We start from the raw sequence: 27,951 nt of genomic DNA on the forward strand, positions 1-27,951 counted from the left end.
GTTTAACATGTGTAAAAAATGTTTTCAATTTTTACAGACTTTTTTTCCTACATAAAACGGGAAAATTCCATTTACGTACAATGGAATGTTATTGCTTTCTGGAAACGAGAGCTCCTTGTCTTCATAAACATTTCCCTCAGTGATCCCATAGGCTTTTTTTGCAATTTTCTAGATTCTTGGCATACATCCATTGCAGCTGATCTATTTCTAAAATGATCAAAGTAGACTTCACCAAATGATAAGGTCAACAACTAGTTTTGTAAAGAAAATCTGTACTTCTGCCTTACATCTGAAAAAGCAAATTTAGTAGACTTGAAGCATACCATCCGTAGACAGTTAAGTGCTAGGGCCCACTGCTTTTACCAATAATTGTTAACCTACAAGAAATCACAATCATAGTGCAAGGCAGAAAGTAGAATCTTCAAGACAAAGAACAATGGAATATCTATTTAATACATTTCCCCTCACCCTTCCTTCAGTAAGCCAAGGGAAACATAATGGTTCTTTTTCCACATTTTTTTTCAGCAGCAGCCCTGTGAACATAGCTGCCAAGTTTTCCCTTTTCTCGCGAGGAAGCCTATTCAGCATAAGGGGAAATCCCTTTAAAAAAGGGATAACTTGGCAGCTATGCCTGTGAAGTAGGTTAGGTTAAGGCATCTACTCATTCAGAAATAATAGCAAACATGGTGTCCTATTTTCCAAGTCTATTCAAATTTACAGAGAAAGCTTAGTGAGGCTCTTTTTTAGAGGAGGTAAAATATCTTCTCATAATACAGGCTTAATGACATTTTAGATTACTATTATATGTTTTACATAGCTATACTGTATTTCTTCCACCCAGGGTCAAGACTCTGTTTTCACTATCCCTTGTGCACAGCAGTTCTCCACCTCAGCAGTTTGCCATTTTGTCTGAACTGCCAAAACTATTATGGTTTGTGGCTGCCCAGCATCCACATTTCAGGAACCCTTGGCTCTCTTGAGTAGCTGCCCCTTCTGGTGAACCATCAGAATTTTTTTCCAAGTATTAGATAAAGAAGAATACAAAGTCTTCCTTTTCTGTTTCTATTTTTATTTTTGTTTAGATTAGTTTTTTATGTAATGTAGGATGAAAAGTCTTAACAAAATATTATTATTATTAGAAAGGAAAATTTTCCAAGGATTAATTCCAGGTTCAATGACAGTTTAAATTAAGTTGGTAGTTTTTCCTGAAAGCCACCTTTCCCCACTAGCTATTTTCTGTGGCAACACACAGCCTAAGCAAGTGCAGGAAGGGGTGTTCCAAGTCCACATTCTCAAATTCATGCAGAAGAATGACGAGCTGCAAAAGACTGGCCAACATTGTGTGAACTGAACATGCACCCTAAACACAAATTCTGTGTTACACAAATCAATGTGGGAAAAGCTCCATGCAGTTTGAAGATATGAGAACTTCCAGAACATGGCAGTGGTGGCAGGCAGAACTAAGTGCTCATTAAAAGAAACAATCCCAATTGATTAGATATACTTCACACTTCATTAAACTTCAGTTATCAAAAAATAATGCTGTGGTCAATTTCTGTCTGGCTGCTTTGTGATAAAACCTGGCTGATCCTACAGTCTTTAGTAAGCAATATATTAGTGGACTCTACAAATTTCAGGCTGGTCTAATTTTAATATGTCTAATTATTTCTTGTTTCACAAAAGAACAAGGGCAGAAGATTGGGGAAATGAATTAATGAATGGCAATGCCTAAGAATAGCCTTCACAGCTGCCAATTCTCCTCTGCAAATGCCCCCCTTCCCATGTACTAACCTTGGGAACCCATGTTTACCCCATAATATGCATTTCCAGCCTAAGTGTAAAGTTCAACTACATTAAAAATCATTAGTTTTTTTCCACCATCATCTTCAATGGGCAATACTGCACACCAAGAACTACTTTACCATACCAAACCAATTTATCTTTGTTAGTTATAATTTGCAGTAATAATACATACTCCTCCATCACCTCCATTGTTTTTCTTTTCAATGCATAGTCTTCAAGATGTACAACTCATATAAAAAGGGTAAATGGGGACAACAGCATGAGTGTCTAACATTGAAATTATCTATAAGCAATTACAATTTACCTGTCCAAAATTAACAGAACAGAATTTTCCACTTCACACACCTTTGGAAACAGGCCAACTATCAAATATTCTTAGCCATATAAAGTAAATATTACACAAACCACTTACATAAACATATAAAACACATGTGCAAACAAATATACTGTACATATTGAGTATTTCTGAAACAGCACGTTTTCAAAATGTGCAAAATTAACACCTCTACAAAACTTGCCACCTAGCTGATGGAGCAGAGCAAACTGGAACTGGGCCAATTGTGAAAAGGCCTGATATTTTTTCTCCTTTATTCAGAAATTCTTACATGGTCTGGAATTGCTGGTTTCCTGACTGGATGACCAGTAGGTTTCTGCAGCAATTAATCCAAAAAACAGATAGCTGAACACACAATATGGAAAGAATTTTATAGTCCAAATATGAAATTTAGATTTATCAATACTGGTTCAGTTTAAGACATTGTCCTGTTTTTGAAATGCGTCAGTATGCATAATATAGAAACTTTTAAGAAAGCTTCTTGATATTTTCTTGATTTTTGCTACTAGTATCTATGTTTCTGTCCATTTCCCCCGAGTTCCAACATTCCATTGCCTTCAGATATGCTGAAAAATAATCCAAGATGGAGCGTCACAGTCTTGATTCTTAACGGGTTAGATCCACCAGGGGTTAGAAATAGTTTTGCCCCGCAACTCCAGTGGCGTCCCCGAGAGCATCCCCTTAACTCTGTATGTGTATATATAATATGTGAATATGTGTATATATAATATGTGAAAACTGAAGTATTGGGGGCAACACTGCAATGTAGGCAAATCATGATTGCAGAGAAAGGGAACTGTATACCAAACCATACCCCCACTCTGAAATACCAGGTTGTGATCAGTTTAGAGGGCCAAAAAGTAAGCTAGACCAAGCCTGCCAATTGTGGCAATGGCTTCACAGATCAATAGGGCAAAACAAACAAACAAATTTCTTAGGCTTCAAGCCAGAATCTAGCTCAGGCACCCCCAAACTTTGTCCCTCCAGATGTTTTGGAATACAATCCCCATCTTCCCCGACCACTGGTCCTGTTAGCTAGGGATCATGGGATTTGTAGGCCAAAACATCTGGAGGGCTGCAGTTTGGGGATGCCTGGTCTAGCTCTTGTGTTCTTGTTCAACTCTTGGGATCATAACTGTCCAAAATGGGGTAAAGAAATGTGTAAAACTTCCACCACCACCCCTCACACACCCTGGGTCATTTCATAATGTTTTATAGCATTTTTTTTATTCACTTGAACAAGATCCAACATCATGCCAGGATGATTGCAACCTGACTTCCCCATTACCTCCTCCCACTATAAACCAGTTTTCCCCATCCCATTTCTCTATGCTGGCTTTTGCCCACCATATGCCTGCCACATCTAGAAGATATCAAAGGTTGGTGAAGGGTGCTCTATGCATATGGCCTCAGGATTTTTAGCTCAGATACCACTTTATAATTAGGGGGCAACCATGCTGATTCAACATACAGTAATTCCTCCAAACCAAGGTACAAAGTAACATAACATTACTTTGCCTTGTGCAACTGCATTTGTTCTATTACAAAAACAAAACAAAAAAGCATTTGTGTTTTTCCAATACAAAGAAGTTCAAACTCAAGAAATGCAACTAGGTTTTCATTCGTCATTCTGGGCCTATTTGTCCCATGTGTTTATAAGCATCACTTCAATTCCACTAGATGGCAGACCTCCCCATTAGATCAGGTGAATCTCAGCATCCTAATACAAAGAGTCTTAAGCAGGAGTCAGCAAACTTTTTCAGCAGGGGGCCGGTCCACTGTCCCTCAGACCTTGTGGGGGGCCAGACTATATTTTGAAGAAGAAAAAAATGAACGAATTCCTATGCCCCACAAATAACCCAAAGATGCATTTTAAATAAAAGGACACATTCTACTCATGTAAAAACACCAGGCGGGCCCCACAAATAACCCAGAGATGCATTTTAAATAAAAGGACACATTCTACTCATGTAAAAACATGCTGATTCCTGGACCGTCCGGGGGCCGGATTGAGAAGGCGATTGGGCCACATCCAGCCCCCAAGCCTTAGTTTGGGGACCCCTGGTCTTAAGTCACAAAGCAACATTACAGTATTTAAATTCTGAATTAGACTTTTGGAACTTTAAAATAGTGTTCAGTGGATCAAGAATAGAGAGCCCACCCCCCAACCCCAGAGCAAGGGAATGCATTGCTCAGCTTCAGAAAGGAAAATAGTCGGACAATAACGCCTATCTACATCACAAAGAACTCATAACCCACTTACTCTCAGCAACCAGAAGCACCATAACCAGACACTGGAAAGACCTGTCAGGAGTAAGCATGGACCAATGGTACCAGGCGGTATGGGAAACAGCCCTACTAGAAAAATTAACCAATAAGTTGAAATTGACACGGGGACAAATAGAAGAAGACGGCTTCACACCAATATGGCTCCCCTTCATCACATACACAGCCCAACAAGAAAATGACAGAAATCCACCAACAGCATACAAATCAATCTGGCTAACCTGACCCAGAACACCCACCCACCCCACTCACATAAAACAGACCACCACAGCCAACCACAAAAGAAAACTATATCCTAGGCCAACCCCAACAACTCTCACCACCAAAGGAAAACAAATGCACAACAAAGAACCTGCACAACCGACGCTGACAACCCCCCCCCCACACACACACATTAAGTAAAACAGAAACATTGCCACACCCCCTTCCCTTATCTACCGCTCCCCCCTTTTTCCTCCCCAATGTCTCAACAATTGAAACTGATCTGTAAAAATGTTATGAGAGACATTGTACACGTCTTTGTAAACTGAGAAAACCGTTAATAAAAATATTTTATAAAAAAAAAGAAAGGAAAATAGTCCTAACCTTACAAGAATAGTTACTAAAGACATGGGAAATCACCCAAATTACTAAACTGATGTACTGGAGAAGAATATCAAATAATCAACAAGATAGGTTTGGAGAAAGACGTGCAGTCTTTATTAACTTTCTGAATTAAAAAATCAACACTAATATAGCTCCTTTCCACCGGTATAATTTTTATGCTTTGCTTTTTTCTTTTACTATATTCACAGTTCTAATATTTTACTTCTTACCTGTCCAAACAAGGCAAAGAAGGGGGGAAGGCAGCAATTAAACACTCACGATACCTGAACCTATGCATGCAGAAAACCAGAAGTGGTTCCTAAGCCTTTAAAGCAAAGCAAGGTGGGGGAAATAATATAAAGAACCTAAAAAATATGCAGTGTGTTCAAGTTCTAGCATATTAACACACATTCCTGGCAAATCTGTCTTTGAGGCCATCCCATACGCCCATTACTATCAAGCCAAGTTCAAGGTCTGGTTGTTCCATGACCAGAGAGAGGACTGTCACTTGGCAAGTATGTGAGACAGTAGAAGACAGGCATGACCTTTAAACGCCTCTTGAAAACATATGTTTACCCAAGCATTTCCAAATTTGGATTCTTAATTTTTAATTATTTGTATACCACTCAGCTTTATCTGTGATATATAGGGTTGTACCCAACAAACACATTGCTTGAGCAGAATGGTGTCTGCTCCCACAACAGAACTTCAGTTCCCCCTTCTCCCCCACCCTCAGATATGTTCTGGAGATCCACAGCATTGGTTGAAGTTATTCCACTTGCACAATGACTTTATTAGATTCAACCCATAGGTGTTTTTTTTTTACTTAATTATTATGAAATTTGATTGAATGTTCTTGTTGGTACTTTTATACGAATTGATACTGACATTTCTTTTTATTGTCTTTGATATAAACAGCTTAAAGATTAACAGTATTACATTAAACAGCGTAATATTTTTATTTATTTATTTATTTTAAAATATCATCACGAAAACCATTTCCAAACGAATTTTCTAAGTTACGAGGCATCTGTTCTGGGCCTGGTAGCACTGTTTGTGCCCAGGAAGAGAAAGCTATTTCTTAATTACAGTATTTCTATATATGATCCATTTAATTTTTGGACATGCAAACTTCCTTTGCGCTCATCAAAGCTTTACAACACAAAGAAAGGTTGAAACTGCACGTTTGCTACATCTCTTAGGTGCAAAGGATACCAAGGTCTCTTGGCCTTAGCTTTCCTTCCTTTCCTTCCTCATTCTCTGTGGCATGTGCACAATACAGATCCAATGCAGGAACCTACATCCTCCCAAGTCTTCCTGTGGTAATAAATTAAAAGCATTGTTCTCAAGAAACGTATCTATTAAATAAGCTACAAGTTAGGCAGCTGGTTCACTACAAGGGCCCTTCAGAGATAAGCATCCCAAAATTAAAGCTACTTGATCAAAGCATACACAAAAAACTGTATCATCAGAGGTGTACTTGCCTTTTTAAATCTCTGAAAGCTCTTTCTATACATATGGCTTTCAGAGGTTTAAAAAGACAAGAACACCTCTTATTTTATATATATCCCTGTTAACTATGCTAGTCCAAATCCCTTTTCTAACAATACAGCTGTTGAACAACAGACTGCCTTTATACCCATCCTCAAGGCCAAACTCGACATTGTGATAAGCACAGGCCTGCTGCCAAAGAATGAGAGTTGCACATCTAGTTTCCCCCTCTCCCAATGCAATGATTAGCACAACTTGCCAGTGTCCTAATATCAAAGCATAATTTTCTGCAACACAGTTTCACAGAACTTCCCATGTCATTTTCACAATGTCTTCTCTGGCTTTAAAACAGTAAAACAATGTGTTCCTCCTCAGATTCACTTTTTTAAATAACAAATGTCGAAAGTTTCAAGAATACACACTTTTAAAACTTGATTTTTGAACTCAGCATGAAAAATATCATATTTCAATGGATATGAAATGGATAAGGATAGTTAAACGGATATCATGCAGTTTAGGATATTTTTAGGACAATCATATTCTCCAAGGCAGGGGTCCCCAGACTTACCGGGCTTCGGGCCGGTGCCCGCCGCGCCGACTGCGCGGCGGGCCGGAGGGCAGGGGAGTGCGCGCACAGCGGGCCGGAGGGCGGGGGAGTGCGCGCCCGTGCGCATGCGCACACGGTCGGAAAAAAATCGCTTGTGCGCATGCGTATGGGCCTCCCCCGACCCGGAAGTGCACTGGAAATGACCTCTTCTGGGTCGGGAGAGGCCCATACGCATGCGCACAAAGGATTTTCGGCGATTTTTTTCCGATTTTGAAGATCGCCGCCGCACCGCGCGCCGTAAGAGCAGGCGGCGGCAGCGGGCGGCGGGGGTCGTCGCAGGCCAGATTGGGAGGCCAATTGGGCCGCATCTGGCCCGGGGGCCGTAGTCTGGGGACCCCTGCTCCAAGGAATCCAAGTCAGTACTATCTTCTATAGTGAGTAACATACAGAACAGAAGTTACCTGAAGCAAATTAATGCCCAAAGGCCACACATTATCCTCTCTGAGCATAAAATGAAAGCCAGCATCTCACCCGGCACCTCAGTTGTCAGATCTCCCACCCACCCTCCCAGATGGGGGCTGGCTGCCACAGCACTCTTCCTAAGGCAATCTGTTTGGGGTAGTACCTATTCAATGTGTGTAACAGGGCTCAGAGCACCTGGGCATGCAACTAGAGACAAGTTGTAAAAGTACTTACATCAAGCAACTTCTGACAGGGCACGGGAAAGGGCAGAACAGAATACAGTGGTACCTCGGGTTAAGAACTTAATTCGTTCCAGAGGTCTGTTCTTAACCTGAAACTGTTCTTAACCTGAAGCACTACTTTAGCTAATGGAGCCTCCTGCTGCCGCCGCAGCACAATTTCTGTTCTCATCCTGAAGCAAAGTTCTTAACCTGAGGTACTATTTCTAGGTTAGTGGAGTTTGTGACCTGAAGTGTTTGTAACCTGAAGTGTTTGTAACCTGAAGCGTTTGTAACCCAAGGTACCACTGTACTGGTTCTCAATAAAATAAAATAAAAGTACCACTTGGCTACCAACAAATGTACCATCTGGATTTCACCACATCTAATGTCTCACTCCCCTGGAATTTGTTGCGCAAATGACATACTTTATTCCATTCCTTATCTAAGTCATGTGCAAGTGAAGGTGCATCTCCTGTGCATGAGAGACAATTTGAATGCATTTTACTTGTTATTCAGTTTCCTGTCTTTGGTGGGGAATCCAAGAAGAAAATACTTAGCACTAGGCTGCAAGCCAGGCAACCAACAGAAAGTTTTTATACTTTTGCCAAGATTTCTTGCTCTCTTTTTAAAATGAAAATCGTGACAATTATGTTGATGCCGTTTCTGAATTAGATGTGCCTCTAAAAGACAAGAGCCTATTTTGAGCTTCCAATACGCTATTTCACAAGCCCATTCACTTATTTTTTAAAAGGCAGCTTACATACCGATTTAAAGGCTAATGTTCTTGTCTGAAAACATTCGGAACCAGTCATCCTGCAGTGATTTTCAGGCAGTAATCTTGAAATGGCAATTGAATGAGAGATAGAAGGGATCCCATGGAGGAAGAAATCTATTCGTACTTTCAAAAATACTGTTATTGTTTATTTGTCAGCTTTCTTGCTTTCGCAGTTGTGCAATTAGACAGTTTGCTCTTCCAATCCTAAGAGTCAGGATTAAACACGTTCAAACAAATGAAAAAGCTTCATTTAAGAATAAAACCCAGCAATCCCGCACCACATGCTGTCCCATTCCCATATCCTGTTAACTCTTTTCCTTTCCTGTAATAAGTACCACAGTGTGTGTGTTTTTTTGTAAGCGCAAGTAGGACGTGAGAACAACAGCACTCTGCCCACCTGCAATTCCTAGTAACTGGCATTCAGAGGCATACTGCCTCTGAAAGTGGAGGTGAAACATCACTATCCACAAGAAGCCCAAGATCTCATTCCTGGTCAGACCCCATGAGCGTACAGTCATACCTTGGTTTAAGTACGCTTCGGTTTGAGTACTTTCAGTTTAAGTACTCTGCGGACCCGTCTGGAACGGATTAATCCACTTTCCATTACTTTCAATGGGAAAGTTCGCTTCAGGTTAAGTACGCTTCAGGTTAAGTACAGACTTCCGGAATCAATTGTGTACTTACGAGGTACCACTGTATATGTGAAATTAATTTTTGTTGCCCCAACATGCATCACTTTACTTTTGTTTACACTGAATTGCCTTTGCAGTGTTACTGCTTATTCACTCAGTTTGGAGAGACAATTTTGGAGCTCTTCACATTCTCTTTGTGCTTTAAGGACCAGGAACAATTTCACACCTTCAGCAAACTTAGCTACCTCACTGCTCATCCCTAACTCTATATTGTTTATGAACAAGTTAGCAAGCACAGATCCCAAAACTTATCCTTGGGGGGACCCCCACTGCCTTCATATCTCCATTTGGAAAACTGTCAGTTTATTTCTACTCCCTGCTTCCTGCAACTTGCCATTGTGCCAAAATCTTTCTGGTAAAATATTTCTCAATAGCCATTTAATAGTACAATTGGGAAATTACCTCTTAAGACACTTAAAAAACTAGCATCTTTACAAAGGCAATTCTGGTTGACAATTTAAAAAAAGTAGCTCATTCATTCAGACTCCAGGATTTATGACTTGGACCATTCATCTCATCCTGGAAATGGTTGCAGATAAATTCTCCAATGCTCCAGGTGGTTTGTGGCTTATGGTGTGCAAGGAGTTAGAAGAAACACATTAATTAACTTTACAGGAACCAGCAAAAATGGTGTTTGAATAAGAATATTATAACAAGAGCAATGCTATAAAACTGTTGTAACAAGCCCATGAAAGACTAATATAAAAGTGAATCAGGTTTTGGTTTTGTTTTAAATAACTTCATCTACTTCATCTACCTCATTTGATTACAACTATACAATACAGTTCGAAAGCACACCAAAGTGCAAGTAGATAAATAGGTACCGCTCCGGCGGGAAGGTAAACGGTGTTTCCATGCGCTGCTCCGGTTCGCCAGAAGCAGCTTAGTCATGCTGGCCACATGACCCGGAAGCTGTACGCCAGTTCCCTCGGCCAGTAAAGCAAGATGAGCACCGCAACCCCAGAGTCATCCGTGACTGGACCTAACGGTCAGGGGTTCCTTTACCCTTTTACCTTTACCTTTATACAATACATTATAGGTACATTCAGTCAGTTTCTAGAGATTGTTTTGTTTTATACTGCATGTACCTCAGGAACTTTTACATTTTGTTCAGTTCCCCCTATCCCCAATCTGAAAATACTAAGTTCTTCCACATGGCACTACAACCCCTGAGAGAACATCATATACAGCTGCCTTAACCACCAGTTTCGCTTTACACATGTGGTATTGGATGCTCTCACTTGATGTTATGAATTTCTCTTTGAATGAATAACAACTTAGTGTGCTATCTGTGTGAGTAATTAAAAGGTCATGTTGCATGCTAGTTAGCTGCCAACTATTTTAAATTTTAGTGTTGCACAATGCGGTCCTCAAAATTTGTTTTCTATTAATGTTGTTCCAGAAGGATCACAAGCAAATGCCTTAAGTTCGCTGCTCTGATTAAGTTGCCACTTTTTTGACATATAAGCATTTAATCTCACTTGTGTTAAACACACTGTATTAAGCTCATCTTTGAAAGGTCAGAAGCTACCGCTATTTTTCATTTGAACTTTTGATGTTTTTCGATGACCTTTTGTTTTATAATTGCCAAATGAGATTGTATTAAAAGTCCAGTTCTTACTTTCTAGGAGTCACATGTATAAACTTTTATCTGTCTTCACAAAAGGTTCTCCTCTTTCATCATTTCATCAGATTCTAGTACAAAATGCCATGCAAAGATCCTAATAAACATACAGAGTCAAGTGACAAAAAACTAAGTGAATAATGTCTCTAATTTCCAGTATCAGGGCAGAAATAGGTTAGATTGATGCTAAGGTTAAGGAGGTTAGTAGAATAAATATGAGGTTTTCAGCCTATGATTGAGCTTTACTAGAAGCAACTTAGAGGTACTTTCGTTATAAACTTGTACACTGACCACTAATAATGAAAATATGTTGTAGATATTTTCCCACATTTATTATGCTATTTTTGTGATATACACGTGACATGAGAAAACTTGCTATACTTGTTTGTATAACATTATTCTTGTTTATAAAATCCAATTAAAAACACAATAGAATGCCACTAATCTCTTAACAGTGAACTGTGAACGGTCAGACTTCTCAATTTATCTGCTACTTTACCTGAAGTGGTATTGCTGGGCTACTTCTAGGCTTCAAACTTGATCTTGAAGTATGCAGCTAGCTATTTTTTAGTTACATGCCTTCAGTGTCAAATGCTTACCAGGTGTTGCTGTTTTATAGTTTTTCTTGAAAATAAATATTTTTAAATAAATAAATAAATCTGCATTTGATTTGCCAGACAGGCCAAAACAGGTCAGGGCCGCTCTGCTGCCCTTTTAGTTGACATTCAGAGATGCAATGAACAATGACAGATATTTCTTGTCTAGACTAGATTTTTAAAGGTGATTTTTAAAGGTGCAAAGTCAAAATATGCTGGCTAATTTAACCAAACATACATTAAGACCAGCTGTAGTGAATTTAACATGTCTTAGCATATACCAGAGCATTTTTTAAAAAAAACAAAAACAAAATTATCTTGTTAGTTTTTCAACCTTCTGAAACAAAAAAGAGCATGCAGAGGGATTGCCTCCAAACTTACAAGATCAGAAATCTGAGAGTTAATCTCTATCTCCATAAATTACATGGGGCGATCTCCATAAATTTTGATGTGGGAATGGGATGACTAGCAGGTGGGTGAGGTTTGCTGGGACAGGCCTGGCAGGCTGGACTGAGGGACATGGTGCCTGTAAGTTTCCCAAATGGTTTTAGAAAAAAGTGTAAGACATAAATATATGCAGTAAATTATTCTAGTGTGCAGACTATAGTTGACTTGGCTGTAATAGTCATGTATTAGAATAACTAGCAGTTTGCAATCAAAGAGACTTGGCTAGTAAGTTAAAATCCTGCCCAAAACTTTTTGGCCACTGTTTCACAGCCTTAGGTGGCATGCCTTGTTGCATATTCCATAAATACTCATCCAGACACTGAGTCCCAACCCACCCCCAATCTCCTTTATCCATTTCCTGAAGCCTTCATTTCCTTCACCTACCCTTCCTGCTTCTTCTGGTACACACTTCTCAGTATATTGCTTACAAGACACCCATTTTAGCCACATTGCTTCTAGGCCTTCTATGATCCCCAAGATCTCTTCCCAATCTCAGCCAACCCACCAAGCCAGTGGTTTTCAACCAGTGAATCATGGCACCCTGGGGTGCCTTGAATGGTGGGCAGGGATCCTTCCCTCCCTCCCCTGATGCCCTCTTGCGTCTCTGCCCCCCAAAGCCTTGCACTGCTGTTTGTTGCAGCAGCTCTGGCTACAAACTCGCCAGGTGAATGGTGCCTCTGGGCCTGGCCTGTGGGGCAATGTAAGGAGGCACCTCTCTTTGGAGGGGGGGACAGCTCTGAGATCAGGGGTGGCAGTGGCGGCTGCCCAGAGGACTCCCAAGGAGAGGGGAGAAGAGAGGAGGCTGAGGGAACACTCCACAAGGGTGTTCGAAAAGGGGTGAGGGGCTGCCGGCTCTGCAGGCAAGGGGTGGCATAACTGGGCTCCTGAGCCCCACAGGGGTGCCACAGAAAGAATGTAGTTGGTTCAAGGGAGCCATCGACCCAAAAAGGTTGAATACCTCTGCACTAAGCTACTTGTGTTCTGGCCCATAATAATGTATGACCTGCAGTATTAACAGATAAATTAACAAAGCAACTGACAGTAGCATGAGGAAGTAGAATAATGGATGTCTTGTACTGTACTGTTTCATCTGCTTTCCCTTATAGAACTGGATTGCAAGCAGTTCTTTGAATATTCTTGGGTTTCTGGAATATTCAACAATCTAAGCTAGCCAATTAAGGTCAGAGATTACCAGAAAGCCAAGTAAAATACTCAAACTCCTATGGGACAGTCTCAAACATTGTTATTTATATAGTACCACTATATGTTTTCAGGTAACAGCCTATTATAATTATGCCTAGATTAATGAAGACAAACATATGTGTTTGTCTTACATTCATTGTTTATTTTTTGTAAGCTACCTTAAAATCATTAGTCAGTACGGTATACTGTATAAATGTTTAAAATGTTTCCCCAAAAAAAACAAAAAAAACAAAAACCTCCTCACAGTAAGCTAGCTACCCTTTGATTTATTGCATTTCAAATAAGCTCACTTCAAAAAATTTCAAGTTGACGTATTACGGTATAAACCTGCAAAATTATGGACGCCTGCTGCATGATTAATAGAGGGGATCTGATGCCACAGCAAGTAAGCAAATAAGATCATTAGATCCTAGTTTTTTAAAGCAGAAAAGTGAAAATGCTTGATGCTGTTTTGCCAATGGGCAATTATTAGCAAAGGATCAGAAGACACCTGACAATTTAAGGGGCAGAGGACTTAGCCTAACTATCCCCTATGAGCATTACTCTGACAAATCCTGCCTGACAGGTTTTGTTATGTGGGTGCTAATTAGTATGATGCTAATACCTAGAGAAAGTGGGTGGGGTGGTGGTTCTGTTATTTGAAGAGCTGCAGCTGAAGCCTGTTTTTCCTATCACATCTTTCATCTGTTTCCCATGTACATATTTGTATAGAAGCCTCCTGGTCCTCATTAATATATTTCCCCACCCTGTCAATTGCTCTTTGTGTTGAATGTAACAACACAAAAACCAAATGGAGCCTAGCAGGCATTCTATTAATACCATAATGTTAAAACACATTAAAAAATATGGTGCACACCAGCCACCCTATTTAATTATATCAATCCAATTTGTTTTTATTTTCCCTTGTGGATCTAGAATCTCTTCAAGTCAAGGGCATTATTTTGAGTTTCAGCTCCTACAGTCCCTAAATAATTGAGCACCACTGTGTAACAACAAAACTGGCTTATTATCATTGAAATAAGCATAGGGGCCCATGTGCAAACATGTCTCCTTCCCAACATGTGTGCAAGCAAGGGTGCTTTGTAGGGAATGAGAGGTGGCTGCTTGCACATATCTCCCATATTCCCTACCCTTCTGTGCATCAAGCAAGTTATTCATTCTCTGAAACACAAGAAACTTGCATCCCTCTCTCTATATGTAAAACATTATAGGGGTTGCCAATGTGGTTCCTTACAAATGTCGCTAGCGTACAAGTCCCATCATTCTTTATCCTTGGCCATACTGGGTGGGTCGATTAAAGTTGTAGCCCAATAACATCTGGAGGGCACTATCCTGGCTACCCCTGGTTTAACCAGTGTGACTCATGCACATTAACCCCAGAACTGAACAACTGTAATGACTACTGTAGGTGGGACTACCTTGAAGATCAGAAGCTATAGCAGGTGCAGAGCGATGCAGCTAGGATGCTAAGTAGATGATGTTCTGTTGTCCATATTGCAACCTGGAAACTCCATCTTGCAGTAACACAGAGGAAGGAAGCCTTTACTGTGGTGCCTATTTCATGGAACAAACTCCTTCTCACTACCAACATGGCAGGCACCAATGGTAGTGTGCCTTAATAACCTCACATACCTGATTTGCATAAGTATTCACAACCATAGCTGCCAGTTTTTAACTGGCTTATGTACTGTAATGGTGATGTTTTAAAGTACCAATATGCTTTTTTAACTTGTTTTAAAATGCTGTGGTTTTGTTTTCAATGAAATAGTCAGGCAAGTTATCTGTATATTTTGAGGTTGATTTGACAGAATGCAGTTTGTGGATGAGGATGGGAAGGCATGCAGCAGTAATTTGAGCTTTTTCTCTACTATGCAACTGAAACAATTGATAAGCCCACAAAGCCATCTTCTAAGCCCTCTTGAACTCCCTTCTGAACTGATTTCATCTGCTAACAAAGCCATTACTAATCCCAGCGGGAAACCTGGAGCAGGTGCCAGAACGCAACAAGGAGCAGAACTATAAAATTAACAGTGCAATCCTAACCCCATATGTGCTGGGTGGAAGAGGCTGGTATTTGAATTATCTGCCCTCCAAAGCAGTTGATCTGGCCTTAAACTGGCATAAACTACCTACCCTAGTGTACTGGCTGACAGAAAGCCCTGCTGACATCAAGTTGGCATCTTGCAGCAGTGCAAAGGGCAAAAGGGAGTGTGTCAGGGATGGGAAATGGGCTCATTGGGGGTGAGGAGAGGGATACATAAAGTTATGATGCCTCCTAACTCATTTCATCCATGGAGACTGGTGTAATTTACATCACCCACAAGAGTCACTGGAAGGGTAGAAAGTGAATGTTTACACTGCTTCCCTGCCTTCCCTAGCCAGGAGTTATGATGCAGCTTAATTTACACAAAGATGTGCCAGCATATATCTCTCTTGATGATTCTGCCTGGTTGAGATTACTTTGCTCAGCAATTCCAGTTAAATTAAACCTTGTATGACTAATGAGGAAAACAGGGTATTTTCTCATTCAAAAGACAGTAGCAATGTTTTAAGAATTGGTGTTAAGACAGTAAAATAAGTCCACATTTGTTATACTCATAGTATAGGATGTGTATTTCTCTGCATATAAGAATCTACACACATTCAAATATCTGCAAATTCTGCTGCTGACAGAGAAACACATTATTTGCTTGTTTTGTTCCCTATTCAGCTGGATACATTAGTTTTCAATATACTGTATTGGTCATTCAGAGTAGTCACTAACGCTGACTGAGCCTGGATAGTTCAGTTGGTTAGAGCAATATAGCATGGTGCTGAAAATGCCATGGTCGCAGGTTCAGTCCCTGTATGGTACAGCTGAATGAATACTCCTGCATTTTGGAGGGTTGGACTAGATGATCATCAGGGTTTCTTCCAACTCTGCAATTCTATGATTCTATTATTAATGGAGGTCCTAGCTGTCAAGACATTTGAAACCATAATAAAAGTCAATAAGAACAAGTATCTGAAGACAGGAGAAATGTATATGCATTTCCCTTGTACCACTGTTTCCAATGTTGTATGCTATAGGTGACACGAGTGACCATCTGACAATTCTTTTTATTTTATTTTATCAGAGATAGGAAAGCCATACCACTCTGAGATCTGGAAAGGCAGAATACTTTCATATCTCTAGCTCTGCATTTGGTTACTACCAAGGTTGGTCTGGGCAACCTTTGACCTGACAGATGTTGCTGAACTACAGCTTTCATAATCCCATGCCTGCTAAAGCTGGTGGGAGTTGTAGTTCAGCAACATTTGGAAGGACAGAGGTTTCCCACACCTGTTACAGAGGCATCTCTTCATGGGCAAAGATGAAGTGTCTGAACAAACAAACAATGGCACAATACTACACATCCATGTACCAAACTCTTTTATTCAACTGGGCTAACTGCAAGTGATGCATATCATCTCATACCTTGTCAAATAACCCTTGGGAAACACAGCATTTTCAAACATAAATACAGTAATTCCATTCCCAAGTAAGAGACAGCAGAAATTCAAAAAGTAAATCCACACCTGTTATACCTGACTTGCAGGTACCCAGGTAATATTCCCCAATATTTCATATAATAAGTGCCTGACAGCGAAAGGTAAGACCTGTTCCCTACCTACACCCATTAATTATTGCTATAATTAGCAGCTAGGTATGATCTGTCAACAGTAACCAAAAACACGGCTTTGATTACATATTCCTGATAAGTACTCGCTGACCAAAAAAAAAAACCCCACATGAAAAGGATTTTAACAGAAAATAGAAGTTCCTGTTTCACATTTTTCAAGACATTGAAAAGTAGATGCAATCAATTCAGTTCAATTAATTTCTGCATTAAAATGCAGACTGTGCTTAAAATTATCTGTCCTCAATCATCCTTTAATATCAGATGGCGGGAAGGGACACTAATAAAATGCAATGTGTCTATTATTGAGGCCAAAGTAGTACACGTAACATTAAACACGTGTTTGCATTTAATGGGCAGGGCTGTTTTAAAAATGCAAATAGCATCAGGTAAGGAAACTGATAATTCCTGAGGATACAACCAGGACCCAACATCACATGAGTGGACTTCCACTTGTGCAAAAGAATTCTCCCTCGCTCTCCTCCTCCCTACACATCTCCTAAATCTGCTCCAGAGAGTCTCCTAACACTCCAATGCAGATTTTGAGGGTAAGAGAGGAATATGACATCCCACTGTGCTGTTCCTAAAGATATCCATTCCACACACACATGAGCACCACTGATTTTATCTCAGGATCACAGAAGGTGGCAAGAAGCGTTTAACCAAAGCAGAATCCTTCACAAAGCATATAGCAGTTTCAATAGACAGATTCAATAGGTGGATATAGCAGGGAAGGAACAAAACTTGTTTCCCCTCCTTGCCTGCTGCAATTCCAGGAATTATCAGTATCTGCAACTGCTAGTATTCACATTTTAAAAAGATGGATTTAACATCATGTCACACACAGGTGGACTAAAATCAAGGGTTGTTAATTAACAGGGATGGACAGTTGCTTTTCTTTTACAAAAACAAGTACATCCAGCCTCTTTGGTTGAAACTACAATTTTGTACATTAATAGAAGCTCTTGAGGAAGCATTTTACAGCTTATTAAACTGTTTTCAAGGTGAATATTACATAACGCATATTCACATTTCAGCCAATAAAAGCATTTATGTACAAATTCTTCATTTATTAAATTTCAAATGGAGGCTTGCCTCAGTGCAGCAAGACTTTGCCCCAGTTTCCCTTTGGGAAAGGGTTTTTGTTTGAATACAACTTTTGTCCTGTTATTGCTTTAGCAAAGTTTTATCAATAGGAAAGGCTGAATTTCAACAAATAATGAGTCTTGCTCTTAATATATAATTACAGATTAAGGACATACAGAAGCTTGTTAAGTGTCCAATGAACTCTTGTTTCTACTGAGGTTTTGCAATAAAGGATTTTATGTAATTTGGACCGTGCACCACGCTCCAGGTAATTTTGTGGTTAAGTTGAATAGAGATGCAGCTCACATTCAAAGCACAAATTCTAGCGACTCCAGGGGTCTAGGACAGAGCTTTCCAAACTTTTCATGTTGGTGACACACTTTTTAGACCTGCATCGTTTTGTGACACGGTAATTCAGTTTTACTAGCACACTGGAAGTTAAACTAACATCTTTTCAGCCGCGAGAGGAGCATGGGAACGTTCACTGGACACATCTACACACTGCAGCTGAGACACTAATGTTCTGTGACACACAAGTTTGGAAAGCTCTGCTCTAAGATCTTAGCATTAAAGGAAGGATTTAAGATCAGGACTGCTGAATATTACTCCTACAGTTAAAATCAGACTGTTGCTCCCTTCCTATAGTGCATCTCCAACAACCACTTATTAGTTTGACTTTAACTGTGTCTCATAGCTCAGTCGGTAGAGGATTAGACTCTTAATCTCAGGGTCGTGAGTTTAAGCCCCACGTTGGACAAAAGATTCCTGCATGCAGGGGGGTTGGACTAGATGACCCTCGTGGTCCCTTCCAACTCTATTATTCTATAATTCACTCATGTTCAATGGCCATGTCAACAAGAGTTTTCAAAGGAAAATGGACAAGAAAAACCAGCAAAAGAGCAAGGATACAGAAGAATATAAATATCGGTAGTTGTTTTTCTATTGAATTACATTGCATGGCAGATGCCATACAATCTTCTTCAGCGCTGGGTGAGTGTTTTTACAAGCAAATGTCTACAAGAAAGGAAGTGCTGTGGTGGATGGGCATAGAAGAGAAGATTCTTCTTCCATTCCTGTGCTTCTTTTTGTTTTGAATTTAACAACACAGGAAAGTCCTCTCACAGTGTTTTTCTTTGTTGCAGCAAGAGATGCAGTGAGCCAAATGGGATCTTCTCTGCGGAAACAGCTGACTCCAAATAAAACAAAAACAGTCACAGGTTGCATTGCACAGCATTTCCTTCCTAGCACTGGGTGGGTATGGAGGAGATATGAGCTCTAGTCATTACACTGGAATAAACAGAAAAGGAAATATCCATTTGAAAAACAGCTTTTCTGTAAACCTCCAACAATTTTATTGTATATAAAAAGTATCTAGCAAGAACGGGTGAACAGGCAGAACCATTTACCTTTACTTGGTTTTCCATACAGAAAAAGATGTTTATATAGCCATAATATATTTTGTACACAAATAAAGTATGCATCCTACCCAGTGTCCTGTAGAATGACTGATTTCTAGGTTTCAAATACAAGAAGAAACATCTCATTTAAAACCCATGTTTTTGAAGGTTTTTTTATTATAATTTTAAGAGAAAGGGGGAAAATAGGGGTGGAGCCAACAGATCTCCAAGTTCCTAGTCAGAAAAACAACTAAGTTTAATAGACTCTATTACAAGGGTCAGCAAACTTTTTCAGCAGGGGGCTAGTCCACTGTCCCTCAGACCTGGGGGCGGACGGGCGGACTATATTTTGAAAAAAAAATATGAACGAATTCCTATGCCCCACAAATAACCCAGAGATGCATTTTAAGTAAAAGGACACATTCTACTCATGTAAAAACACCAGGCAGGCCCCACAAATAACCCAGAGATGCATTTTAAATAAAAGGACACATTCTACTCATGTAAAAACATGCTGATTCCCGGACCGTCCGCAGGACGGATTTAGAAGGTGATTGGGCCGCATCCGGCCCCCGGGCCATAGTTTGGAGACCCCTGCTCTATTATATACTTCCTTTCAAGACTCTAAAGGTAAATTCAATCCAGCTTCAGTATTCTCAGTGAAACACACAAAAAGTCTTTATTGAAAATGGATGAGTGTTCCAAGAAACAACTTTTACAACAACAACAAAAGTGTCAATTTGAAAATGCCAATGGAATATGCTATTCCCAATATGTCCATAGCTGAAACAGAACTACTTTAACCACAACTGCGGGACCTCACAAAATGTCAACTGGCTTTCAGCAACCTCAAATACATTTTTTCCCCTCTCAGCATTTACCACAAGCAATAAGGCCTGTAACTCAAGGATAGGTAACCCGAGGACCAACAGCACACATTAAAACTAACACAGGGAATGTTTACAAAACTTCAAAGTTTAAAAGGCATATAAATTTGATCACATGGCAAGAGATAGATGCACAAGCAGAAGCACAACCAAGTTGCTTATACTGTATGCTAGGATAAACCAGCACTATGTAATCATAATAAAATCAAATATATGACATTTCAAACAATCCAAGTTACGACAGTGTGTAGATCATTATTCAGATATATTTCAAACTCTCCCTCCCCTATTTCACTTACTTCTGAACCAGTGCTCAAACAACCATGAAATAAAGCCAAGGTTTGTTCTTGGCTTTCCCAACTGTTTGTTTGGGAGAAATTTATATCAAATATAATGGACTGTATGGTAATACTTTAATCATTTTAATTGTTGTGCAATCGACAACAAATTGAAATAAAAAGAGAATTGAATGGAGACACAAAATTTAGTGTAATGTAAGGGGAACAGCCAAATATCATCCTACAGCTAATGTGGCAAATTAAAGCTGAAAACTGATACCCATCAGAAAAGCTGACAAACAAGCTCCTCTACTCTCCTGAACTCACTATTGTAGCCTTCCTTTCACAGAGTGGGACAAACAGCAAAACTGCAGAAGGGGGAAGGGAAGAAAGGACACACACAGACTGAAAATTTGTTCACGGAGCTAGCAGGAAATGCCAAACACTGCACACAGGAGCTAACAGTTTCTTGAATAAGGCTGGAGCTTACAATGGGAAAACCTTGTCATGCTCTACCTCTGAACTTTGGATGGCAGGGTCTCTGATAACACAAAGGAAGTAGGATTCTTTTTTTGCATGTACTGTACCCTGAACAGTCAAAACGCACTATCCCAACACCAAGCAGTAATATTATTTGTATATTATTTCCATGGGAGCTTTCTCTTTTCAAAACAAACAGAACTCCATGGAACATGCAATTTTCTTCTTGCTTGCCTTGGAACTCTGAATAGCCTGTACACATAAAAAGCAAACTACTTCATCAGCACGGTTTGCTAAATGTGGGTAATGTCTGAGAGGGTAAAATTCAGGAGTGGGGGGGGGGGGCGGATTTGATGGTGAGAAGCATGTAGTATGAGGCAAAGCACTAATACACATACATTTGATCATGTACTGAAAAAACGTAACGTATTGGAAAGTGTTATTACTGTAATGCATTTGTAAGCATACTCGGAAGCAAGTCTCTTTTGTACAGTGGTACCTCAGTTTACTAACTTAATCCGTTCCGGAAGTCCATTCTTAAACCGAAACCATTCTTAAATCGAGGCACGCTTTCCGTAATGAGGCCTCCCGCCGCCGGTGCCCTTCCACCGTTCGGATTCCATTCTTAGACCGAAGTAAAGTTCACAAACCAAGACACTGTTTCCGGTTTTGTGGAGTTTGTAAACCAAATTGTTCTTAAACTGGACTGTTCTTAAACCAAGGTACCACTATATTTAATGGGACTTATTCCCAAGAAGGTGTGCACAAGATTACAGTCAAGAGTACCTTTTAAATAAATCACTTCTGTATGTTGTTAATTCAGTACATACAACAAATGAGCCTCAAAGGTAAGTAGCGGCCAGTGACGCCTGACTAGAATTACTATTTTTTCAATGGGTAAGATCTAGAACAGTGCACAGTGAAGTATTCTGAGTGGTATGCTTATTCATTAAAATATATGAATGGAAATCGGAACAAGGACAGCTGGGCAGATTTTTCACACCACCTTTTGAAGCCAATTTTTTAAATTTAAAACCTTTTTATCCAACCATTCCACTGTAAGTGTCTTCAAGGCAGTTTACAACTCTGGCTCAAAACAGTAAAACACTATAAACAATAGATTAAAAATGAGTTCAGCAGAGCAAACAATGATATCCAATAATAAGAAATACAGTGACAACCAAAATAATATTAGACAAGTGTGGGCTGGTGTCTAAGACATAAAGGTCAAGTTGTGCCAGGTGTGTCTGCCTGAGTAGAAAGTGAATCCTATCTCTGGGTCCCACTATAGAAAAGAGTGTGTCCAGTGATCAACCTCTGAAAGGGGAGCTCCCAGTGAAAACCTTTAGTTGCACATCTCAGCTTACAGGCAGACTCGTCCAGGACATCCCAGATTATTCGGGGATTTATAAACTGTTTAGCACTTTAAATGTGTTGGGACTTAAGTCTCTAAGCTAGGATAGATCTTTTATGTATAGTGCTGAGAAATCTGTTGCCAAGGCAAGGCCCTCTTAACAGTCTGGCTGCAGTACAGTATTCTGAACCAGTTGAAGTTCCAAAGCACTTTTCAAAGGCAGCCCCACATATAAAATGATGCAGTAATCAAGCCTTGTTGCTACCTATACATGTGTGCCCATTGGCAAAGCTCAATCTAGCATTGAGCATCCTCAATGTAAACTCTGCATGGTTCTAACATGGAGAAGACATTGAAATTAAGACCTACTTGTGAAACTGTCTCTGGTGACAGACCTATCAAGAAGAACTTAGCCTTGCCCAAAGATTTCCATGACTAGGCACAACTTAACCTTGCCTAATGATTTCAAGGGAGCTTAAATTAAGGTAAACATATATGGGTTAAATCTAATGTGTTCTTAATTTACTGAGCAGCATTCTTAGGGAATACTGGGACTTAACACATCTTTAAAGTGAAAAATGTTCTTACAAAGAGACTGAATGCACTTCTACAAGCCTACTTACATGTTTTCCAAAACAATGTGCTTTATTATGCTCAGGGTTTGATTTATCAAGGGAATTCATGAAAGACACTCCTCAAATTATAACATTACCAAAGCAAGCTTCCTCTGAACTAATCAGGTCAAACAAGAACCACATTTCCACTAGCATCTGAGAAGTTGTTAAAAGAACTGGAAAGAGTTTCTCAATGAGCAACACAAATGGATTTTGAATCTGAACTGTCAGTGATTCATTCCTTTTTTTCCTTCCACTGTTCTTTAAAACAAACATACACACACACAGCACGCAGATGTGCAAGGGTGCTGGCCAGATTTTCCTGATTTAAAAAAGAAAGCCTTCTACTATGATCACACCTCAAGCATACACTCCGCAAGCAGATAATCATGTTTGACAAACATATATAAACGTAGCTCACTGAATGCACACAGACCAAGTACCCATGTTGTGCTGACTGACTGCCCTAACGTGTGAAGAGACTCTAATCCCAGAACAGACTCCAATTTCAGAACATTTTGGCCAACGCCCAGCTCCAGAACAGAAATACCCCTGTGTGTGTATGGTTTTTTTCCAAATACATTTTGCTGTAAGATCTCTGCCGGGGAGAGGCAGAGCATTTCAGCAATGCAGCCAAACCCGTGGAGCCTGCACCGATTGCAAGAGTCGCCAGCCTGACCCCTACAGCCCACTAAAAAGGTCCGGTTGGGGATATCAGTTGCCCAGCCCGACCCTTGGGGGAGGGGGGGCTCAGTTGTTCACTACAAAGTGGGGAAGGGGGTGGTCTTCCTTCCCTCCAATTCCCCGTTGCAGGCAAGGGTGTCAACTTGGATAAAATACGGAGGGGCCCAGGTATGCCTCAACCTGCATAATCGATCACAAGACGCAGTGCCTTGAATTTGAATGGCACTGCTCATCAACTTGGGGGGGGGCAGCAGTCTCCTCAAATATTTTAGGGGGAGACGAAGGGACCCCGGCCCCTTGGCTCCTATGGTTGCAGGCGAGACATCCATCCGCTTTGCTGCCCCACCCCCCAATCCCCTGCAGCCAGCCTCTCATCTCTCAACACAAAACGGCAACGACGGGTTCTCGACCCAGGGCAAACCCACCACCCCAGCCTGGTCTGAACTCCCGCCAAGCCAGCCAGGCAGCCGCCCACAGCGCCCTCCCGCCCAACGGCTCCTTGCTTCAGCCCCGAGAGAGAGACTTACGGATTTTGACTTTGCGGTGGTCCAGGCGGGCGGCGAGAGCCTTGAGGGAGTCGAGGCGGTGCTGGAGGCGCGCGCTGCGCCGCCCCAGGCTGTCCGCTTGGGTCTGGATGCCGCCGAAGACGTCGCCGGCGCAGCGGGAGAGGTCGGAGAGCTGCCAGAGGAGCGAGACGAGCGAGTGCGAGCAGACCTCCTCCAAGGAGCCGAAGAGGAGCCCTTCCGCGCCGCCTCGCCCGGCGTGCGAGCCTCCTTTGTCCCTCGGAGCCGCCACCGCGTCCTCTTCCAGGCGGCACAGCTTGAGCGGCGACACCGTCCTCAGGGGGAAAGGCATCGCGCGGGCTCTTCTTGGGCGAAGCCTGCTCCTGCTGGATTCGGGGGGGGGAGGGAGCAAAACTTACATCCACCACACGCACAAGTCCAAGAGGCAGCAAGCTTTTTGTTCTCCTCTCTGTCTCTTTCTAGAATACTCAATAGTTGTTTGAGGCCGCGCAGGAGCTGCAGCCGTGAGCCCGGCCGGCCAGGGGGCCGAAGAGGAGGCGCCACAGGTACATTGCAATGCCTCCCTGCAAAAGGGAGCGAGCGAGTTCGCCCCGCGGGCTCCTCCGCCGCTGGTGCTGGTGCTGCTACCTCAGGAAGAAAAAGCACGGGGAAAGGGGGTGGGGAAACACGGCAGCCCTGCCCTGACTGGCTCCGAGGGTCGAGAGATCCAGCCAGGGACCCCTCTCGCTCGCCGCCGGAGACGGAGGAACAGGAAAAGGAGCCGCGTTTCCCCCGGAGGAAGCGTGGGAGGGGGCTTGGAAGCGGCGCCGGAGAGCGCGCGGGATCGCGGGCTGAAGGGAAGAGGGAGAGAGTTAAAGCTCGCGGGGGGGGGGGAGAGAAGAAAGGCGACCCACCCCCTCGGTCACCTGGGATCCCCTGCTCTCGCTTTTCCCAAACGCTCCCAACCCGGAAAAACGAAAGCAGCCGAAGGGGAGGTGGCGCAAAAGAACTCGAATCCACAGAAAGCTGGGGAAAGAAAATGTTTTTGGGGAAAAATAATAATAAAGGCCGCCGCCTACCTGTAGCTCTCCAAACTGGAGCTACTGCCCCAGCTACTCGTTGGCTCCCAGCAAGCCGAAGGTGGAACTCTTCCCTCCCTCTTTTTCCCTCTCTCTCTCTCTCTGCCTGCATTCACTCTTTCCGCCGCTTGGTGTCCGAGGGTTACTTTCTCGCTCACACACGCACGCACGCAGGAAGAATCACGGCAGGTATCTGGCTCCCAAATAATCACATTTTCTAAATCACAGTTGCCCAACCCACCCCTCCAACATCACCTACTGGGATGCTTTGTGTAACAGGTGAGAGAGAAGAGTATAAAGTTGGGAACCCAGCGTTGGGAAAACGGCTACGGAGGCAACTGCTGTGGCAGTTCAACGTTTTCTCTGGCTTCTCATCTCCCACCCCCTTCTCTCTCTCTCGCAGTATTTATTTAGGGTTCTAGTAACTCTTTACCAGCGGAGCTCGCTCCCGGGGGGGGGGGGGGATGACAAAAGATTGGAGCCTTATGAGCTGGATTGTGTCACTGTGTCCCGCTGCAAGCTGGGAGCGCACACAAAGGTACTAGCCCAGTTGCACCAATCTAGTTATTTGTGTATTACTGTATTTATTTCCCAATATTTATATATCATTTGATTGCAAAGCGGTTTACAAAAAAAGTAAATCAGTAACTTACTTGGTAAAAACAGTTCAACTGCTATTTAAAACTTTTTTTAAAAAAACCAACCAATTATAAACTAAACACCAGGTTAAAGCACACGCCCATATTCTCCCTGTCTGGAGAGGCTTGCCTAAACAAAAGTGGTTTTAGCAGGCTCCCAAGAGCACTGTACAGTGAAGGCACTGCCTGGTGTCAATAGGTGAAGAGTTGCAAAACACTAAAAGATGAATTTCATACAAATGTGGGACAAGTATTATGTGGCACCTGTAACAGTGCCAGTTCTTCAGATCAAAGAGGTTAAGTGGGCATATATGGGGTAAGGTGATCTCTCAAGTAATCTGGTCTAAACTGATAAGGGCGCCTCCAAATCCCATTCCCCAGAGCTGATCCAGGAGGATACCATGGTCACAATGGCCTCAAAAGCCAAAGAGAGATCAAGAAGCAGGAGCCAGGTTGCATTCCGCTTCTCTCGTTCTCTGCAAGTCAGATAAAGTAATAGATGAGTACAGTGTGGCCTTATATTGTTATGGACCAATTTGGCATTTGGAAACAGTACCACCAAACCATAGGGCTCAGCAGATAAGCTTCCAGTAACTAATAGAGGAGTGAAAAGACTAGAACAAGGAATAATGACCCTATATCAGCTGGATAGCTCAGTCAGATAGAGCGTGGGGCTGATAACGCCAAGGTTGTAGGTTTGATCTCCGTAGTGACAGCTGCCTTTTCCTGCATTGTAGGGGGTTGGACTACACTAGAGACCCTCAGGGTTCCTTCAACTATGATTCTACCTAAGCCTCTGCCTCAGATAGTGGTCAGGCTCAGCTCCTCCACCCCAACTGTACCTTCCCTTGCCCACTGCCACTAAGTTGGGGCAATATCTTGGCAACTCCCCGCTACCTGCCCACCCAGACATATTTTACACTGTCATTCAATAACATCATATATAACTGGGAGGTTAGAGCCACTTATAATAACTAAGGCCCAGCACATGCCACACTGTCAGGAGAAAGATGGTAAGGCCACTTCTCCCTCTGTCTCTCACTCAGGGGGAACCTCACCAAACCACACTGCCCCTCTAGAAGACTCTCACCCTAAGTCATAGCTGTCAAGTTTTCCCTTTTCTCGCGAGGAAGCCTATTCAGCATAAGGGAATTTCCCTTTAAAAAGGGAGAAGCTATGCCCTAAGTGAGGGTCACAGGCCTGTCTCCAACAGCGTCGAGCCTATAATTATTTACCTTGACAATGGGGAGCACCCCTGTGACCCCCTGAAGTGATGACCCAAAGCAGCAATCCCTTTGGGTAGTGCCTCCTTTCCATAGCTGCCAAGTTTTCCCTTTTCTCACGAGGAAGCCTATTCAGCATAAGGGAATTTCCCTTTAAAAAAGGGATAACTTGGCAGCTATGCTCCTTTCTAGATGACCCTGCTGCCCACAGCAGAGCCTGTTCATATTGCAAGGCAGGCTCTGACCCACACCCCAGCTGTATTCACTCAGCCAGCAATCAAACAGTACCCAACACTGCAATCAGCACACTCTCTCACCTGCAGGCAAATATCTCGCTGGACAAACAAACTGATGCAGACAGAAAACATACACAGACCAGGCAGGAGCCAGAATGGTGCCAACCAGTCCCTCTGTAGGTCTGCTCCAAAATTTTCCAAGATTGTAACAATTATTCTCTTTGCTTCATTAACAGTTAAGAATTCCACTCCTGCCAAACTACCACTTCTACAAGGACTGAGGGAGAAACGCCCACCTGTCTGGTCTCCACTATAAGATTTCGCAGGCCAGAAATTAAGATTGTACGAAATGGGATACTGATCTATCCATTCAGGGAGATCGCTGAGCAAATTTATTACAAAATGTACCATTCCTGGACAGGATGCTTAATTTAGAACCTTAGCATCAACTACCTATGTCCTTGATGGCTTTTACTAGCCCATTATAGGTTTACACATATGTATAAAATATTTATAGATAAATATTAAAATTCAATACATTAAGTGTACTCTAGTACAGATATCACATAAATGAAAATAAATTTGTCAAAGCAAAATTCAGAATGGTTAACATTTTGGAGGCAGTAGGCCTCTGAAGACCAGTTGTTGCAGATGACAGTCCAGTTCAACTGTAGTAATATATAATACCATTGACCGTTCAATTTAGAAGAGTATTTCTAAAACTTTTTGAATTTGAATAACTTTAAAAAAAATAGTTTACTACCTCC

The 27,951-nt window shown here is 41.7% G+C and overlaps 1 protein-coding gene across 2 annotated transcripts in view; it reads right to left on the reverse strand.

The window, feature by feature from the left end:
• The window catches only part of NHSL1 (NHS like 1), a 140,752-nt gene extending 115,584 nt beyond the window's left edge, over positions 1 to 25,168 (reverse strand). For both annotated transcript variants that reach the window (XM_060272719.1, XM_035108870.2), the window contains exons 1-2: positions 25,088 to 25,168; positions 24,033 to 24,394 (exon numbers count right to left, since the gene is read on the reverse strand). In XM_060272719.1, the coding sequence (XP_060128702.1) occupies positions 24,033 to 24,360 (328 nt within the window). In that variant the 5' untranslated portion in view covers positions 24,361 to 24,394; positions 25,088 to 25,168. The remainder of the gene's footprint in view (positions 1 to 24,032; positions 24,395 to 25,087) is intronic.
• Positions 25,169 to 27,951: the final 2,783 nt, after the last annotated feature.

Source organism: Zootoca vivipara, chromosome 3 (assembly GCF_963506605.1).
Source record: "Zootoca vivipara chromosome 3, rZooViv1.1, whole genome shotgun sequence".
NCBI classification, from domain to species: Eukaryota; Metazoa; Chordata; class Lepidosauria; order Squamata; family Lacertidae; genus Zootoca; species Zootoca vivipara.